The sequence below is a fragment of the Polistes canadensis genome, unplaced genomic scaffold (genome assembly GCF_001313835.1).
Source record: "Polistes canadensis isolate GaletaPanama2010 unplaced genomic scaffold, ASM131383v1 scaffold_103, whole genome shotgun sequence".
NCBI lineage: Eukaryota > Metazoa > Arthropoda > Insecta > Hymenoptera > Vespidae > Polistes > Polistes canadensis.
The window spans coordinates 488,685-508,632 of record NW_014569650.1 but is presented as its reverse complement, the minus strand read 5'-3'; the positions used below and the strand labels follow the sequence as shown (position 1 = coordinate 508,632).

At 37.3% G+C, this 19,948-nt stretch overlaps 2 protein-coding genes across 3 annotated transcripts; one reads left to right on the top strand and one right to left on the bottom strand.

The window, feature by feature from the left end:
* Positions 1–10,546: 10,546 nt before the first annotated feature.
* On the bottom strand, positions 10,547–19,895 carry LOC106787508 (putative uncharacterized protein DDB_G0289963). Its single transcript, XM_014749900.1, has 3 exons — positions 19,535–19,895; positions 11,662–13,053; positions 10,547–11,228 (listed from the first exon to the last, which is right to left on the bottom strand). Coding segments are annotated over exons 1-3 (1,617 nt in total). The 5' UTR covers positions 19,537–19,895; the 3' UTR covers positions 10,547–11,005.
* Positions 13,097–19,244, top strand: LOC106787507 (glutamic acid-rich protein-like). 2 transcript variants are annotated; one of them, XM_014749898.1, is made up of 8 exons: positions 13,097–14,187; positions 15,853–16,141; positions 16,290–16,577; positions 17,274–17,593; positions 17,672–17,915; positions 18,079–18,439; positions 18,506–18,797; positions 18,871–19,244. In XM_014749898.1, the coding sequence occupies exons 1-8, from the start codon at positions 14,011–14,013 to the stop codon at positions 19,030–19,032; spliced, it is 2,133 nt and encodes a 710-aa protein (XP_014605384.1). In that variant the 5' UTR covers positions 13,097–14,010; the 3' UTR covers positions 19,033–19,244. The 2 variants fall into 2 exon arrangements, with proteins under 2 accessions (XP_014605384.1, XP_014605385.1); XM_014749899.1 differs by having other exon boundaries at positions 18,229–18,439; positions 18,871–19,243.
* Positions 19,896–19,948: the final 53 nt, after the last annotated feature.

Sequence of the window (19,948 nt, the reverse complement as noted above, 5' to 3'; positions counted from 1 at the left end):
TGAAAAGTTTTGAGCCTGCTGCGAGAACAGCCGAGTAATTTTTTTCAGTCGAAATTTGTTCATACTCACGCGAAATAAATGGTAGTATGGTCTATACTATGTATAGGAGGGTTGAAAAGTTTACAGCTAAACATGCTGTGGAAAAGCATAAAATTCGAAACTTGTCAACCAACCGACCCATGCATATTTTGTCTATAATTCTTTTTTTCTTTTAAATTAAATTGTAGATAATATTGTTCTCCGTGTAAGACGAAACGAATCGGTATATGGGAATGCAGGGGAAACTTCTTCCTATCGAGTCTTACTTGTTTCTTGCGGTGTATGACTCTAAATGGGGACTTCGCTACGACTGTGCGGGGTTTGAAAAAAAAGTCGCTTTTGACAAGGTCGTATGGAGGAGCCCTTCTTAGCTTACATCGTCGTTATCATAATTACAGCAAGCTTGTATCTAGAGGCGTTTCGCGCAGAAAACAAATTGGTCACGATCGTTATCGGCTTTCTCGATCACGCCGAGCAAACCTTTCGTGCGCGTTCTAACACTCGAGAAGGATATGCAACCTCGTCTCTCTACGAAATCTACCTATCCAAAGTATCCATGCATCTTTCCGAATCGTAGCCGAAGTATTTTTTCTCTTCAAAAAAAAACAACCAGTATATTATATAAATTGATCATCGATCATTGGGGGATAATTTCATGATGGACTATTAGATCGTAAACAAAATGAAAGAAACGAAAGGAAACTCTTGGTATCGGTGGGCGAGTATCACCGAGAGTGTAGCTTGGAAAGAAGGCAAATTGCAAATCTGGGATACGGTAGGCTGCCCAGGGATGACAATTAGCATTATTATCTCGGTCTGGCTTCGAACGAGCAGCTTGCGCAAAGCCGGAAATTGAGGCTCCGCGTGGAGGAAGTAAAGATTGCTTTCGAGCGAGCATTAACCTTCGACAAGCCTCTGTTCTCAAGACAAGCGTACATTTTATTTTTTAAATAAACAAAATAATATATATATATATACATGTTTTTTATCGATTTTGTACAATTGTGGTGGTGGTGCGAACCGCGTGCCCCAACGATTATCATTCATTTCTTAAACTTTTTCATGCAATACTTGAAATTGATGCCTCACCGAACAAAATGAAAAAGAAGAAGAAACATTTAAAGACAACGAGACTTTTTAGAATTTCGATAAATGATATATATGCATTTTTTATATCAATGAGAGAAAGTGAGAGAGGGTCGATGCACGGGAAAGGGTTGGAAGTTGTGCATACGGGAGAGAAACGTTTACTGGATAAATTAGCTGTATCTACTTAAAACTTTGTAGCCTTCCTCTACCCTCTACCCTCTACCCTCTACCCTCCACCCTCCGCTCTCTCTCTCTCTCTCTCTCTCTCTCTCTCTCTCTTCCTCTTCCTTTCTCTATCTATCTATCTTCTCAATCTTTTACCATTTTCGTTAGTAAGTTTCTTTCTACGCGAGTTTCCAAACTTCTGCCACTCGTAATACGTAACAGCATCGTAAGCATTATACTTATAATTCGCAAACATTTTTATTATCATTAACTGCCGTTGCAAGTTTACTCGGTTTTTTACGTTTTTGTTTGACAATCCATTTGGTATCCAACACCGTTACTTGTCAAAGTAACGCGCAGGATTGAAAATAAGAAAATGTGTGTATCACAGAGACCATTAGATTATTAGAAGTCAAACGATTTCAACTGTGCATCGAAGCGATTGATAGGAGAGAAAAAAAAAAAGAAAAAAAAGAATTAGCACGCGCGTATACGTTCTGGATTCAAACTAAAATGGTCCGGTCTGGAATAAATCGGCGTTTCTCAAACTCTCCTATCTCGCTCGTTAATTACAATCTTCTTTTTTCCATTTGTTGTTGTATTTCTTTTTCTCGCTTTATATCTTGACGCCATCTTATATGTGGTACGAAATAGTTGGGTGTGTGGCACCCGATCGAAAGAAATCGCGTGAAATCGAATTCTTACGCACGTAGTACTACATAAATGTGAGTAAGAGAGGAATACCGAAAGGGAGCGATAGAGAAACGAAATAAAAATAAGAAGAAGAGAACAAACAGGCGAGTCCGAACGATAAAACGATCGCCCTCGATCCTTTCGACCTTCCTCTTCGATCTCTTTTACCCTTTTCTCGAAGGAAAGAAAAAGAAAAAAAAAAAAAGAACAGCCAACCGATCGATTGCAACGATGATCGAAATGATCGAGTGGAACGGATTATTAACTTGTGAGATCTTACAATGTTAAGTTTCACGCGTTCAAACGAGTATATTATTAAAATAAAATCAAAATAAATAAATAGAAGAAACATAAAAAAGGATGTACACATATTTATATGTGTATCAAAAGTGAGGAAGAATCGATGAATATGAAGAAAAAAGAACACGCGGTGCAGCTTATTCTTGAAAAAGCAATCTAAAGGAATCTACAAGGATGATTATGTTAACGATCGATGATCGATCGGGGGAAGCTCATCCTCGAACAGAAACTAAGAAACCGAGAAACCCTCGTAACGCGACTGCATACACCTTTATTCTGGAATCAATGAAAAGAAATCAGTAAGGCAACATCGATGCTGATGATTGGTTATAAGGACCCACATCTCTCGGAAGTTAAAAAGGAATAGAAAAAATGAAGTAAGGAAGGAAGGAAGGAAGGAAGGAAGGAAGGAAGGAAGGAAGGAAGGAAGGGATCCTAGAAGGCGTATTCATCGTAAGATTGCAGGTAGTAGCAGAGCACGGTAGGACGATTTCAACGTTAGCCCATCCCTCCGTACATTCTCCTTTTTCCTCTCTTTCTTCTTCCACATCCCATATCCACCACCACCACCACCAGCAGGAGTAGCAGCAGCACCACCATCCACCACCACCACCACCACCACCACCACCAACGCCGCCGCCGCCGCCAGCACATCATACCATACCATCATACCACCATACCATACCATACCATACCATACCATACCAGCCAGCATCCGTCCATCCCTCTCTCTTTCTCTTTCACAATGTTTCGTGACGAACGAAAGCCGAGAGCAAAGCCGAAGCCGAAGCCGAAGCCGAACGAAACGAAACACGGTTCACTCTTATTCGCTCCACCTCCTTCTCTACGCATTCTCTCTCTCTCTCTCTTTCTCTCTCTCTCTCCGAAGGCAAGACGTTCCATCTCTTTCTAATTCTATCTCGCTGCTCGGCCACCCCTTCCTACCCTTTCCACCCTCTCCTTCGACAAGGTTCTCTCTTTCTCTTGATTATGGACTATCTTCGTCGTGCGTAGACGCGTTCCCTCTCTTTCCCTCCCTCCCACTCTCTCTCTCTCTCTCTCTCTCTCTCTCTCTCTCTCTCTCAGTCTCTCTGTGTTTCTATCGGGGTCTCTGTCGCTCTTTCCGTACGACCATCTCCGTCTTTCTCGTTCTCGGTTGATTTCGATGGGATCTCACTCGCTCCCTCTCTAGCTCGAACAACCTATCAACTCGGTGGGTAGACGAAAGGTCCGGACGACGATTCTCTCTCTCTCATCCCATCGACCGACCGTTCTTACACCGATATAGTCCGCGGCCTGGCTGGGCTGTGTTCGTGGACGGGAACACGGGTCGCTATCTAACGGGTGTACAAATTATCTACATTTTTACTTTCCCCACCTGTCAATGGAATATTCCAATGAAATATTTATTTCGCCGTAGTATGATGATTCACAAAATCATCTGCGAACGTATAGATTTTCGTCTTATATAGGCTTCGATAGATAATTTATTTCCTATATGGAAATTCGACGTGCGATACGGAACGATAAAAGACAAATAACGAAAGAATTCGTTGTACTCTCAGATCGCCGCCATCGATTGTATCTTCGGCACGCACTGGTTGTTCTTTTAAAATGCAGTAGTTTGTAATAAAAGGATCGTTGAAAAAACGATGAATGGGAGACCGTGTCCGAATTTACGAGTGCAGGTGCCAGGGCTCATCGAAACGCTCATTATCCGGCCCTGTTGTCGGCTAATCATAATTAAGGGTACCATTTTTTCTGCTGATAATTTCATGGCTACCGAAAATCCTATAGAATATTTTTATTTATCGCAATAATATATTCTTTAGGGCAAAAATAATCAAGGTATCTTTTATGGAAACATAAATTTCACAATTTTCCTATTCATTTTGCAGTTTTAATTCTATTATTAATTGATTAAACACATTGTGAATTATGAAAAGAAATATTTGAGAAGAATGCGAGGTGGCGAAAATCCGTCGAACAAAAGCACCAGCACCGGCACCAGCACCGGCACCAGCACCAGCACGAGCTGAATATTATTCAGCTCGCAAGATCTTATTGTCGCGATTCACTTCGCACGTGGCGAGTCATCCGAATGGATTTCTCTCGTATTACGCGCCGAAGTAAGACCAAACTTCGAGTTTGTAAGCTGTAATCTCCTCGACCGATCTCTCGCTGCAGGATCACCCTAGTGATTCGAATTGATTAACTTTGCCTCTTGTCTCTAGATTTCTATATATATATATGTGTGTATACAACGCAAAAGCAATAGCTCTCCTTTTTCTCTCTTTTTCTAAATCAGATTCCTTTTTATTTTTATATCGAAATAAAGTTTCCATAAGATTCCTACGACTTTTTCGCGAGTTAATCTTAAATCAACGGCGACGTCTCCAACGATTATACGTTTTTCGTTGAAAAATATGAAATTTTCTGACTATAGCTCTTTCTCTCCTTCTCTCTCTCTCTCTCTCTCTCTCTCTCTCTCTCTCTCTCTCTCTCGTCTATTCTATTTAAAATAGCTACGCAAAATGCATTGAAACGCAGCGAGCGAAATGAAAAGAACTCTTCTGTGAACGGTACGCATAAAAAGCGACGATAATGGTCTCCGATAGAAACATATTTTTTCATTTAAATAAAAAAAAACAGAGAGAGAGAGAGGGAGAGGGAAGTAAAGGAAATAAAACGAAAAAAAGAAAAAGTAAAAATAAAAGGAAACTGTTTGTTTATTCGAAAACTCGCTCGATCCCTTTTTGCAATCGGACGAGTTGAATCAATGCGAGACACGCTTTTATGTATAAAACTATGCACTCCGAGAGCTTTTATGACATACGTAACGTTTGTTTTTATATAAATATAATACACCCGGAGAATGAGATAAATAGAAAATACAAAAGTAGATTAGAAAAATAATTCCATTAGACTAGTAGAGTATTGAAAATAATATTATTTCTTTTCTGCTTTATATAAAATGCTACCTTAAATATTCGAGGCTTTAATGTTTAACAAATGTACAGTTTACATTATATAAAAAGATCAGCTTTAATCTCCCATCCTTAGCGTACTTGCGAGTATATCAATTATAAACAAAATCTTGGATACGAAGGAAGAATTTGTAAAGGAAATTAAAAAAGGAAATTTCCAAAATACTAATATGGATTCAAAGTTACACACGCGTATAAATGTAAAATGTAACATGGACAATAAAATAATGTATTACGAAAAATATATAAAAAAAACTATTGAAATATATAATCTTGCGAATTTTTCGATAGAATTGTGTAAACAAAACGCGAAAAATTATAGAAAAGTTTGTAGTAAAGGGATGGGTAAATGTTATATTGAAAAAAAGAGATCACCCGTTAGATCTGGTGGCACATACAGCCCCGCGGTAGACGGAGCTTTGGGTCGCCGCTAGCTGCGGGCGTCCGGACCTGACGTCTACCCTCTCATTTACCATTTGGTACCTATAGATAGGTACCTATATATACGCACAGGTACCTAATGTATGTACACACAGAGGCATCGACGTACGTCCTCTCCTCTTCGTCGTCCTCCTCCTCCTCGTCCTCCTCCTTGTCGTCCTCGTCGTAGTCGTCGTCGTAGTCGTCGTCGTCGATGACGGTAAGACGTGTACAGGGAAACGTGTGCACGCACACGACGTCAACCAACAGGGAGAGAGGGAGAAAGAAAGAAAGAAAGAAAGAAATACAGAAAAACAACAGGGATAGAAAAAGATGGAAAGAGAATATAAGTTGGAAAAGGTGCCGAGAAGTGCATTCTCTCTCGCGCACACGTGAAACCTTTCTAGGTGGCTCAACGTACTTATTTTTCTACATAACAGGCTTGCTTAAAGGGGCCGAAGCGGGGGCCTGAAAGGGAAGTTGCATATAGCGTATGTAACTATAGATATTCAACGATATTGCTATCTCTCTTTCTCTGACCGTCTTGCGTGGTAAGTGAACGTACGCGTGCTTTAGCGATATTCCTCCCTCCCGGCCCTCTCCCACCCTCTCCCACCCTCTCTCTCTCTCTCTCTTTCTCTTGCGTGTAAGTGAACGTACGCGTGCTTTGAAGTATATTCTTTTCTTCCTTTACTCTTCGGCATGTCTTTAACGGAAAGTGCGAAGCCTGGTGGGAGGCAGAGGATGGAGGGGTGGCCGGAGGTGGACGGAGGTGGACGGAGGTGGACGGAGGTGGTAGGTGAGAGGGTGGAGAACGTATCGCGGAACGGCGGAAGCCACGAGAGAGTCCCCTGCCCGAAGGCTGCAATTTTTTCCCATTTTTTTTTCTCTCTTTTGAATATTTCGAGAGAGAGAGAGAGAGAGAGAGAGAGAGAGAGGAAGGGAGATAGTTTTTCTTTTTCGTACTTGTTTTCGTTATTCTTGTTATTTTTGTGGTTAAATTGGGATTACTGCGGTGGCGGTCGTTGTTGTCGGATGATAAATCATTTTTCCAAATCATTTAGTTCGATAATTACATATGTAAAAAGAAAGGATAGAACAATTTTACTCTGAAATAGAAAATAATGTAATCTTTTTTCCAACGTTCATCGTAATAACCTTCGAGTTGTTCTCAGGAATTATTGTTTTGAGATAACACAAATTGCGTAGTCTCGATATGGAGAAAATAAGTGGCGAGCCACGTTGTAACGGCTTTCTAATATACCAAGAGAGAGAGAAAAGCAGCGAGTCCATTTCGAGAAGGGAAAGAAGCCTAAGCACCGAGCGATCGCCTAACCGCAAAAACTATATCGCGAAAATCACGTTTGCGTGTAGATTTCCGTCCGCCATCATTTCGTTCCGTTCTCAAAGACACAGTTTAATTATTTGTTCTGAGTAACGTCTCGGTAGCGTGAGAAAATGATTATTTGTTTGCTGAAAAGAGTACAACAAAAAATACAAACATTCGAATTTGTTTTAAAAATTCTTCTTCCCTTTTCGTTTCTCTTTATTTTATTTCTTTTCTCTCCCTTTCTCTTCCTATTCTGTCTGTCTGTTCATCCGTCTGCCTTTTTCTATCTCGGTGAACCGAGAGAAATGCTAATTCACGGTAATTGCCATGTCCGTGGTTGAGTTCGAAGGAACAACGGCTGGACCAATGAACGTTTCAAGAGAACATAAAAAAATTAAATGAAACAGAGAGAGAGAGAGAGAGAGAGAAAGAAGTAACGTCGATGCGGAAACTTTAGACTCTCTCTCTCTTTCTCGACTTTAAATTAGTCTGGTAATTCAGTTATGAGGGATCAATTCGTTGTTGCATTCGAACAATATTGACATAAAAAAGAAAACTTTAAAAATTAGATTTGAAAATTCGACAGGGCCAAATGGTACTACACGATTTAACACGTGTACGTAAAACTTACAAAGTAATAACTTTGATAATCTTTTTCGAAATTAGAACATCGACAACATTTGATCTTTTCGTTCTCTTTCCTTTTTATATCGTTAATTATTAATGAAACGATCATTTATATTTATTTCTCAGTTATTAAATCTATTTGACAAGGTTTACGTGTAGACAAAGAGAAAAAGAGTTAGGTTCCTCTTGATCTCGCAAACCTTTTATTTTATATTCGTAGATCTTTTTTAATTTGTAAAAAATATTTTGGGACTTTGAAAGCTCAACGATCGTAACTACTACGCTCTGGTAAATTTGTTCTCTGCAATACGCAAAGAGATGGCAAAACGATGTAATCCGATGTATTCTAACGAGTGCACGCGCCATTGTGCTGCGAGGGATATTAATCGGAATGTAATAAATTTTCGCGCCGAACGAAATCGTAGTCGTATAATTCATTTAATAACGAACCTCTATAAATGTATATAGATATATTGGGTGTCTCATTTTAAATGAAATCCCCAAATATCTCCAACCCTACTGCTTTAATAACGATTGTTTATTTCAAGTAAGACACCCAGTATTAGCACGATTGCTCGGACGAAAATATTATAAACGATATACGCGAGCTATACGTCTTCCTTTCCCTCTCATTTCTTTTCCAAAACGAATTTTGCGTAAATTTCAATTAACCCGATTGCTGCCTCGAGAAATCCTTAAGTATTCCATTCTCTTTTCGTTTAATATTATAAATAATACATGAAAATGTTTATATTCTCAACTATAATGTATCTTAAAGAAAGACAAATTTTATCTATGCTACGATTTTGTAAATTTATTATATTCAAAGGTATATAATAAAAAAGAAATATGGCTGGGGCTAATCAGCTGTTGGGAGGGTAACACGGTTAATCAGTTGTCAACAGAAAATTTTCCCGACGATGATTAAGTTGGCTCATCGTTCGGACATATGCACTCTTAATTAGTTCTTCCCTTTAACAGGGGCCATCGAAGCACGTGGTCCCTACGCACAGAACATTTCCGCGAAACGCTTGGAGTCTTTACCAAAGAGTATACCGACGACGTCAGCCCGACTGCTATTGGCAGGCTAATTTGTCGACGACGTAACTTCCTTTTTCAACGTCTTCCATACCCTCTCGGCCTACTTTTCCATGGATCTTTACAAATTCTTCTGAAAAATCATTTCTTTTTTACTTACTCCATTGAGATGTTTTCATTCCTTTATTTATACTACTAGTCGAATTCTCGTTACCAAGTTAGACGCAACCCTAACAATCCTAAAACTAAAAAGGAGAGATTCCACTTACCCAATCACGCTAATTACTCTTAAATAACACCAGAAAAACGCTTCCTAATCATTGAATCATTAACCCATTAATTTCTCATCTCAAAAATACTCATCAGAAATCCATAGAAACTATAATTGCCTACAAGAAAGAGAGAGAGAGAGGATATATTCGCTGGTATAGAAGATGAGGTTAGAGAAAAGAGTGGAACTCAGTTAAAGAAGTAGTAGTAGTAGTAGTGTAGTAGGGGCAAATAGTAAGTGGGGAGGTGAGAGGAGAGGCGAGGAGGGCGTGTGGCGTGTGTTCGTCGTACGGGACGTGTTATTAGCCGGCACCCTCTTTCTCGGTCCTCCTCCAGCAACTACTACAGCAGCCACATCCTATTTTTTTTCTTCCTTTCTTTCTTTCTTCTTTCTTCATCCCATTTCCTATGCAGGGTTGCTAGAAACGCGTTTAATTAACATAGCTGGCGTGGCTGCATCCCTCGTCTCTCCCTCGTCTCTCCCTCTCTCCCTCTCTCTCTGGGTGGTGCCGAGCAGCCAGGCAGGTTTCATGGACCATTGCACTCACGATTCGAGTATCTCTCTCGGTGTCTCTTTGTCATACTTGCTCGCACCACCTACCACCACCCTTCAACTCATCTCATAGATATGTGTCGTGGCATTTCTGTCTTTCTCTCATCTATTTCTATCTCACATGCGCAGTAGCGGATACTTTCGGTCAAGACCATGTGGTACTTTGTGTTCATATCTCTCCCGCTTTTGTAGGAACTCTTGTTGATTGGTTGGTCGGTCGGTTCGTTCCTGAGTCTCGCGCGGAAATGCGCTTTTTGACGGATCACCCGACTAATTTGGTACTTGTCAACCGCCTCAGCTCGCGAGATTAACGACGACCACCTATTCGAAAGTGTTTCTCTTGAAATTTCTTCGACGCGTTGTCGTCCTCTTAAGAGTTAGCTCAACGGAGGGATGAGGAATTAAAGCATAAGGGGAATAATGCCTGAGCAAATCTAGGTGAGGAAGATTTCTTTTTAGCCAAGAATGTTTCTTCCCAATGCAGTCCGTTAATTGCCTTGGAAATTGGGTACATGTTATATTTTTTATAATGTACAATTACAAACATATTTTATAAATCAGATTTGGTTCGATTTAGGATATAATTTTAAACGATTAAAAGTATTCTCTATTTGATTTTATAAAAAGAAAACAAATTAATAACGATTTACGATTCTTTAAAATTAGATTTAGAAAAAGTAATAGAGCAGTTTCTGAAATACAACGAAAGAGAAACAAACACATTAGGTTTGAATTAAATTGAAAAATAATTTCCCGCTTTTATTACCAAATGAAAAAGAGTATGGTGCTGCCATCTAAGAACTACGGCTAAACTACAAGCCACGTGACTTGCTCTACTTTAACGTCCATCGATAAAACAGAACAATTAATATTTTTAAATGTAATTCAATTTAAAGATTAATACATTTTTAATTTATAAAAAATATATAGTTCGAACTAATAATAATGTCGCCTTATTCCATTGAGATTTGATTCTATATTTATTATTAATATTTTTGTATTTATTATTTAACAATTATTATATAGATATATAAGTTTTTCGAATTATTTATTTATTTACTATATACGAACGTTTTCAGATATTGTGTTGTATACTTAATTATAAAAATATAAAATTGATTCAAACGCAAAGATATTTATCGAAACCTAACTAGCTCATATCAAATTTACAGATCCGCAATTTAAACTTACAAACTTACAATCCTAATAACTTTAATCAATCATCAAACTACCAATGAAATAATAATAATAATAATTTAAAAACGTGTGTAAAAGTGAACAAGAAAATATTAAAAGACAATTAGTTACAGAAACGTCGTTCGGATCCGGACTATAAACTTTCTTGGTTAGATTAATTTGCGATTAGTTAGATTATATTTTCTATTAACTAATATCGACAACAAAAAGACACAACAAATGCCTAATCTAATGTATATCAAAGCAAAGATTTTCAACCAATATCATCTACAGTTTCACATCGGACGAATTAGACCTTTATTCAGTCGTATTTGTATTAAAATGACGTCGAGTTTTCAAATGTGAATCGTTATAGACATTTCGATAAGTCTTAACGATTCGTTCCTTGTCCTTCACAGCTAAATTTTCAAATTCCTCTTCCAGTTCTTTTATCAAAATTTCTCTTTGAGCTGAGGCATCCTTAATGATAAATTTGTTATCCTCTTTGACCCATTTCTCCCAAAGTACCTTTGCACCGTCGCTAAACAAACATACACACACATACATACGAATTAACATTTCGTCTGATTTTGATTAAAAATTGACGTTTAAATCATACGCGTGATTAATTACTAACTGCATCATTTCTTTCTGTTCAGGTAAAAAAAACGGAAGGAAGGAATGCGGAGGATGAGTATTTCATTCTTTCGAAATTGGAACATTAGAAATATTCATTGGAATGAGACAAGTAGGTCGAAATGTTTCTTGGCACTTCTATTTGGATGTTTGTGAATGATTCAGGGTTGCTATTGCGACATTGGACAAGAAGTTTGGATTAACTGTTTGCCCTTAGAACCTTAACACTGAGTTACAGTGTTCGTTCGTAATGAAATCAATTTTGTATGCATATTTTATAACGAAATAAGGAAGTGTAGCAACAAATATTTATTATTAATTTCTTATAAATAAATTACCTATACATAGATGTATCGGTGGATGCGTTTTCCCGAAGAGCAAGATTGGATTCCCTCTTCTCGATATTCTTCAGGGCCTTATCCCGAACGTCTTCGTCCATGACAAGACTCTTCATATTAAAAATTTGCTTCTCCCTAATTAACTCTAATTCATTTTTCATAGCCCTTAATCTAATAGCATCGTCCCATCTTTGTCTCTCGCAAGCATGATTTTCTCTCTTCAAAAGATCATTAATTTGGGATTTGAGATCTTTGTAAGACAAAAAGAGATACATCTTTTCTGACAGATTTTTATCGCGAGGGTCCATTCTACTCCAAGGATAATTCATTTCTCTTTCAAAACTGTGATGATCTATTTTGCCTTTGTTGTCGCGTTCGAGATTACCAGCTGTTTTCTCTTGATCGGTCCTGTTTAAGTTTAAATCCTTATCGGAAGGAACCTCAGGAAGGATCGGAGGCTCCTGTCGATCATCCACATCGGCCATTGGTTGTTTCAAAATCGAAATATCGTCAACGACATCGCTCTTAAGATTGTCATCGTCCACCACGTCGCTGCTGCTGCTGCTGTTCGTCGTCGTCGCCGTCGTCATCGTAGTCGTTCTCGTCGTCATCATTGGTTCCTGTAAACGATGCGAGAAACAGTCGGAAAAATCATGGCCAGGTCTGACATTTGTATTTTCCAAACTCCTACGTGCATAGCGTGCCGAATACTTTTGATTGCGTGCTCTAAATTCAATTTTATTATCGCATCGATCCTTCTGATGGTTCCAATCGGACATACCCTTGACACAAATAGAATTGCTACGATTTATTTCTTGGCTAGTTTTAGGTAAATTAGTCGTATCCTTTAAATATACACGTTCCGTACAATCATTTGATATGACATTATTGTTACTATTATTATTACTATTGTTACTAGTAATGCTTTGATTATGATTAAGTTTCGAAATAATACTTGAAATTGGTTTAGGATCGAGAAAATATGAACGCAATCTTCGACATGTAACAGGCAAATAAAGATCCTGTTCCATGCGTTTCTCTTTTAATTTCTTTTTCAAATCCTCCAATGACAAATTATCGACTTTGGATTTGATTTTTTGTCTATTTAATTCGTTCAATTCTCCTTGATAGATATCTTCGTCTTCCTTCAAAAGTTTTCTCAATTTGCTTCTCCTTTCTAGGAGTCGATCGATTTTTGTTTTCCTTATAGCTTCTTTCTCAAGCTTACCCTCAGGATCGGCAAGTTTCACGTTCCAAGAGTCGTAATGCTTAGCTATTCTGCTCTCTCTTTCGAAATATCTCGCTGTCTGCTGGTAATAATTATGCCTCAGATACGCCTCATTGCGTTTTTCCGCTGCCAACTGATACTGCCTTTCACGGAGACGCCCAACCCTTCAACAAGGTCAAGTAGGCCCATTCTGATAAGATTCTTTAAAAATAAAGGACATTTATGTGGAACAAAATAGGGACAGATCGATTTGTACTATACCAAACTCGAACCGACATTCGATTCTCCTACGTAAATTCAATCGAAATTCATTCGCGATACTCGTAAAAACGCGTCATATCAGATTCTAACGAAAACCGGCGGGTTGACATTTTGGAATAAACCTTGCAATACTTTCAACGAATACTATATAATCATTCAATGTATTATTCATGTTTACTTCTAGTTAACGTAACGAAAGGAACAGCAATCGAATTTGGTATCCAAATAATTATTAAAGAAACTTCAACCGTACTATGGGCAGAAAAAGAAAGAAAGAAAGATAGAAAAAAATTGTCATATAGGAAGAAAAGACAAGTAGAAAGAAGGAGTATCAATTTCTATTTCGAGCTTGCGACTCTACGTGACGTCAGATCTACCAAAATATCACACGGTTAGGGAGGTGCAGTTTGGTAGAGCTCCGGTGTGTGGTCCAGGTCTCGATCTTTCCCAGACTCTCAAAAATCTTCTAACTTGTCGGAGTTCATCGGAGTGAATTCCAACTTATTTGTCGGCAAAGAAAGAAGAAAGAGAGAGAGAGAGAGAGAGAGGGGGGGCGAGAGAGAAAGAATAGTAAAACAATCTTAACAAAAGTGGATTGTTCGTCATTAACCTAACTTCAAACTCATCATCCCCACCCTAATTTCTTCGTCCCCACTCCTTTTCTTATTATTTAATTTGATCATTCTCCCGAAATAATCCATTTTACTCGTAGTCAGTGGTGTATCATATTTGTCCTAAAGAAAAAAGTGTTACCTAAATAGAAATATTTTATTTGGTTGCTGCGGTCCATCGACCAAAGCATTATTTTCAAATTGATCAGAAGACAGTATCGAAGGGCTTGACAAAAGGAAGTTGTTAAGATGCCTGGTGCCGGTGGTCAGCCACCGCAACAAAGGACTACCTTTCGACCACCCTGGGTCAAGGATGGTGGTCCTAACCCTCTACCCATGCCCACTGCACCTTGGACTCTCAATTCTAGAAGAGACTCCAAGACGAAGGCCGATGAACCCCCAGCTTTCACCAAAGTTACATTAAAGGTATGGTTTTCTTTTTCTTTTCTAATTGTTCCTCTTTTATATTCTATATTCCTGATAAAAGAATGTATAGAAAAGTTGGACAAAATTGATTAAAACCAACAAATGATTTCGATGTCGAAAAATTGAATGTTTTCATTATAATTTCTTTTATCAAATTTACTGGAAAAAATTAATATGAAAAATACTTCGAATAATATCATTCGCGAACTCCTGTTTCATTCACGTATTGGGTTTCAAAGTCAGGACTTTAAAACTAACTCGAAGTATTAATAGCAAACGTGGGGGTGTTCTGCAATGTGTATGCTTTATAAACATTTCTCAACGTTTAAATCTGAAAAAACATTGTACTCGTGTTAATTTGGTATGCTAAACAATATGAGCATTAGAGCAGGTTCGTTAAAAATTTCGATCAGCTGTCTCGCTTTTATTTATTCCGAGCAATTTAATTTTTTCACAACATTATTGTTGTTCTTCTTGTTTATCTTTAGTTCGCGCTCTTTTTACTTTCAATTTCTTGGAAAAAAGCCAAAATAGATAAAAAGCTTTTCAGCTTTGTTTTTTGTTGAGAAGGAGAAAGAATAGGTTAATGAAAGAACAATAATTTGGAAGATGAATATATTGCATTCATTTACATAACGGATTGTACACACTTTCGTAAGATTAGATCATCCTCGAATTTGATATTGATCGAATGTAAAATGTAAGTGTGCCAGGAATTCGAGATTTAAAATTCGAATTCGATATTAAAAATGTATTAGTAAAAAAAACAAACATAAACGATCAAAAATGAATGTGTCGAAAACTAGATAGATGTAGGATCGTAGTCGTGAATGGCTGTTCGCAAATGAAATGATTAAAATTGCATATATCTTGTTCGTCGGCATAGATCGCAATTGTAGAAACGATCTTGAAGCTCGTCTCCTGCTCAATGCTTACGAATGCTTGCGAATGCTTACAAATTCTCTTTCTTTCTCCGTCTCGCCCTCGTAGAAGTCCCTCTGGGTCACGATTATTTAAAGAACACGGGTTTCTATTTCAAATGTCTTGCCAGCTGCGTCTTCCGCCAGTTTCCTAACGCTTTTATATGACGCCTTCTACGTGTTAAAGTACGCGCGCCCCCAAGATCACAACTAACTACGATTATGCACTTTTCCGATTCGATCAAAATCCTTCGACTTGTATCATGACATCGACAATAACAATAATACAAATTTCAGCTTAATTAGATCAAATGAAAAAACTTTAGAAAAACGAATGAAAAAAAAGTTTTAATTTGGAGTCTATCTTATTCGGCGATAAAAAAAGAAATAAAAAAAGATTCAAAGTTCGAATTATTTAAAGACGACCGAATGTCGACGCTTTGCCAAGATTAAAATTCCACCCCCTTCTCTACCCTTTCTCACTTTTTCTCTCTCTCTCTCTCTCTCTCTTGTTTATTTCCCTATTTTTTTTTTCATGACTAATCGATTCTTTCGTTTTCTTTCATCCCTACTATCCGGACGATAAAAAAAAAGTGCATCCAAATAATTGCACAATTAAAAATTACATTTATATAGAAGTGAATCAGGAGAGAAATATTTTTACCATGCGACGAACGAATCTCATCTCTCTTCCATCCACCTGACAATTGTAATTAATGTTGCTTTTCGATTAATATATGTATAGAGTGTCTCTAAACCAACGGAACCAGCACCGCAATCGACCGAAACTGCTCAAGCACCACGCAAACAGAGTAAAATCACAATAATACCGTCTCAACCAAAAAATGAAAAAAGTACTACAGCAACAGGAAAATCGACTACGACGACAAATAGTACACCTCCATCATCGAAGCCACGAGAGAATGGACGACAGGAGCCAAATTCGAGGCCGCAACTCGAACGACAACTTCGTATTGAGAGATCTCGATCCCGAGGTGACACTATACCACTTTCCAAGAGCGAAAGTACCACTGGTAACAACCCTTTCATTCAATTTTATTTTTCAAGAAAAAACTAATCGATTCTCGCGCGAATAAGAGGTGGAATAAAAAAAGTTCTTTACTGATTCAAGCTTGTAGATTTGAAATGTAAACATTAATTGAGGTTTTGCACTATTTGCAGGTGCACCAACGTTGTCGAAGAGTTCCTCGAGAGCAGCCATTCCACCTCCACCCCCGCCAAGACCACCACCGCCACCACCAAGTCGAGTTATCCTGAAAGATTTACCACCGCTAACCGAGAGTCAGGAACAACAATTAGAGATGCTGAAATCTAGACCTAGGAAACGTCCCGACTGGGCGAGCATGATGAAGGAAGTTGAAAGTGGTAGACGTCTTAAACACGTCACTTGCAACGACAGAAGTGCACCATTAATTGAAAGGGTTAACAAGGTCACGGCTGATCCAGCAGGTGATCCTCGATTTTATCTCGGTCCTACCTTTTAGTAACAGATTACGATGATATCTGTGTATCTCTTTCTACATATACCGCTATTTCCCTTTCTTCTCACCTACCAACCTCTTGTGCAACCAAACAGATGAGAAGTTAATTACGTTGTTAATGAGTTATCGTTCAATTAACGTTTCCCGTAGGCTGTATTATGATCAGTATCTTGTGTTTGTAGTACAAATACCATATTTATTATCCTCCTTTGCTTTTATACTATCTGACCCTCCCTCCACCTTCTCCTTCTCGTGAGAACGAAGAGAAACCTTACGTTGGTGTCTTGTGTTCATTGTTCAAATATTAAGCCAATTAAATTGCTTATTACATGTCGTGGAAATTAACCACCGGTCTGTCTCTCTTTTTCTCTCCCTTTCTTCCTTCTTTTCTTCCTTCCTTCCTCTCCCTCTCTTTCTTTGTGAATTAATCTCTACCTCCCCTCTCTTCTTAACTCCTCTTTCTATTTCAAGTATGTTTCTTTTTCTTTTGTATAACCAGATATATAAATAATTAATGATCAAATGATAAATTATGACTCGCATAATATATAATTGAAGGTTTGTGTCAAGGCACCGCTCAAAAGGATTTCTTTGAAAACAAGCAAGGCTTAGACTCTTGTCTTTCTCCTTTCTTTGTTTTTTATCCTTCTCTCTCTTGAAACAGGTAAGGCCCATTTTGTATTCGAGTCAGAAAAGTCGAACATGCACAATCAATTGCTGAAGCAGATTCAGCAGGGCGTTAAATTGAAAAGCGTTAAGACCAACGACAGATCTAAACCAATATTGGAGGGTCTTAGAAAATTTAGAAGGCAATTGACGATAGAGGAACAAATGCAAAAAGTTGAGGCGGAAGCAGAGCCGGATGACGTAATAGATGACGATGACATCGACGCAGTTAGAGACGATTTGCAAAGTACTAAACAAATGCTTGCCATTGAACTTAGAAACAAAGAGGCTCTTGAAAGAGAAAATAAAAGATTGCAGGTGATTTTAAAACCGCGTGTGCATTAAAAGAATCAATCATTTCCATTAATCAAACATCGACACATTTTCCTTTTACAGGCAAGAATTTTAAATCTCGAGGCTGAGGTGGAACGAACGAGATCGCAAAGAAACGTTCAGGAATACAAACAACAGGATGAAAAGTTGACAGAGTCTTTGAGAGAGGAAGCTCATAGAGCAAGAAAGGACGCAGAGAGATTAGAAAAAGAATATGCTAGTACAGCAGAGGAAAGAGACAAGTATAAAAATGAATTGGAAGAAATAAAACGAATGTATGCCAATTTGGAGAAGCGTATGAAAGCGGGTAAGTTTTGAGGAAAAGATTTAATTCTAAGTTACATGTAAATATATATGTTTATTAACATTCTAATTAGCTTTATTATTTGCAGCTGCACTAACTGCGTCTCAATTTTCTATATTGCTTTGCTTCAGCTGGCTATAACGCTTCTACTAATTGTGCTTTTTAGGAGAGGGTTGTGTAGATAACACGGATGATGATGATTATGATGATGATGATGATGATTATGATGATGATGATGATGATGATGATAACAATACTGAACCGATTGTGGAATTAGCTGAGGATAAGACAGAAGAGGCATGGTACAATTTTTCAGGAATGGCATTGGCTGGATGTCCAAGTGCAAAGGATGTTGCAAGAATTGCATCTCAAAAGAGTATGGAGAGTAAGCAACAAGATATGAGCGAAACAGAAGAAGAGGAAGAAGAAAGTACAGAGGAAGAGGAGGAAGAAGATCCAAAAGTATCAGCTGAGAAGCGTCTACAGAGAGAGATTAAATTATTATCGTCCAAAGTGAAAACCTTTATGTGCGTAGTAAGATTATTTGTCTAAATTATTATCAACTATTTCTAAAATATATTCTATTATATTAGGGACAAAGCCGTTAATGCAAGAAAAGAGAGACATGCCTTGAAGGAACAAATAAAGCAGCAACAGAAATTATTGAAAGAAGAGAAACGGAAGTTCAAGCAGTTACAAAAAGAGGTTGACAAAATGGCCAAGTTAATGGCTGATACAGACGGAGACGATGAAGAAGAAGACGAAGAAGAAGATGAGGAAACTGAGTCTGAAGAAGAATCTGAATCCGAAGAGTCAGAAGAAGAAGAAGAATCTGAAATAGATGAAGGAGGTCATACTATGGAACAAGAGAAAAATATTCTACAAGTATGCATTGAATAACATTGCAATAATATATCTTAAACTTTTCGATTAATCATATATATCTTACTTTTTCTAGAAACACGTGAAGAGACACGAAAATCGATTGGCTGCTTTAAAGAAAGGTAATTATCTCTTAAAAGCTCAAGTTGACAGACTCAAAGACGATTTAGCCAAACAACGAGAAGAAAGTATTACTTTACAAGAAGATTTGGATTCTGTCTTGGCGGAATTAGGTTAAGTTACAATATAAGTTAAATAATCAATAAGTACAAACGATTGTATACATATTACACATATAGGTATTACATATTGAAATATAGTGAATTTTATGAATGATAAAAAATAACACTCTCGTAATAATACGCATACACCTACATTTGATATTCATTTGATTTTGATTATAACATTTGTAGAATATATAAATCTTGATAGAATTCTCTTTTTTTCATTTTTTTTCATTTTTTTCAGATTTGTATCAAATAGATAAACATTATTTTTTGCTATATCATGTAAAATGTTTTTTAATAAAATTAGGTATTTTCAGCTATATTGACAAAGCATTTTGAATAGCTTCATACAGAACATAATATATATAAATAAAATTAAAATAATATTTAACTAAAAATCTCTATAATATATAATATTGTATGTAATATTTAATTTTTATATATTTATCCTTTATATGTTAAATTAGCAAAACAGAACAAAATCTATTTTATAACAGAATATAGAAAACTTACATTATTAGCCTTCAACGTTTATTTTCAAACTAATTCAAAAACGCCGTTGCATAAACTGTAATGAGTCGTATTGCTGTAATGTTAACTGCAGAGTTTGATATTGTACTGCGTACATACAATCGATTTTAAATAATTTGAAACGACTTTAATATCGACACACTATGATAAGAAACTTATGTTCAATTTGCTTTCGAGTGTCCGCCATAAGCGATACTCTACGACTAATCTTCCACATATATCATTGGTCCGTTGAATCTCAGCTTGCTCCTGATTGGACGAAGTTAATCATATCTCGTATCGTCGATACTATCGAATTTGAATGTACAACTAAAAGTTTAAAAAAGAAGAGATACAATGTTAACAATTATTAAAATAAAATTATTATGATATATCAAGAACATACTTTTATTTTTA

Excerpts from the sequence above, each read along its gene's own strand:
- LOC106787508 (XM_014749900.1), bottom strand. Across the intron at positions 11,229-11,661 it reads ACCGATACATCTATGTATAG|CGACGGTGCAAAGGTACTTT; the intron begins GTAATTTATTTA and ends ATGTTTGTTTAG.
- LOC106787507 (XM_014749898.1), top strand. The coding sequence starts at position 14,011 with ATGCCTGGTGCCGGTGGTCAGCCACCGCAACAAAGGACTACCTTTCGA. Across the intron at positions 14,188-15,852 it reads TCACCAAAGTTACATTAAAG|AGTGTCTCTAAACCAACGGA; the intron begins GTATGGTTTTCT and ends ATATATGTATAG. Across the intron at positions 16,142-16,289 it reads CAAGAGCGAAAGTACCACTG|GTGCACCAACGTTGTCGAAG; the intron begins GTAACAACCCTT and ends CACTATTTGCAG.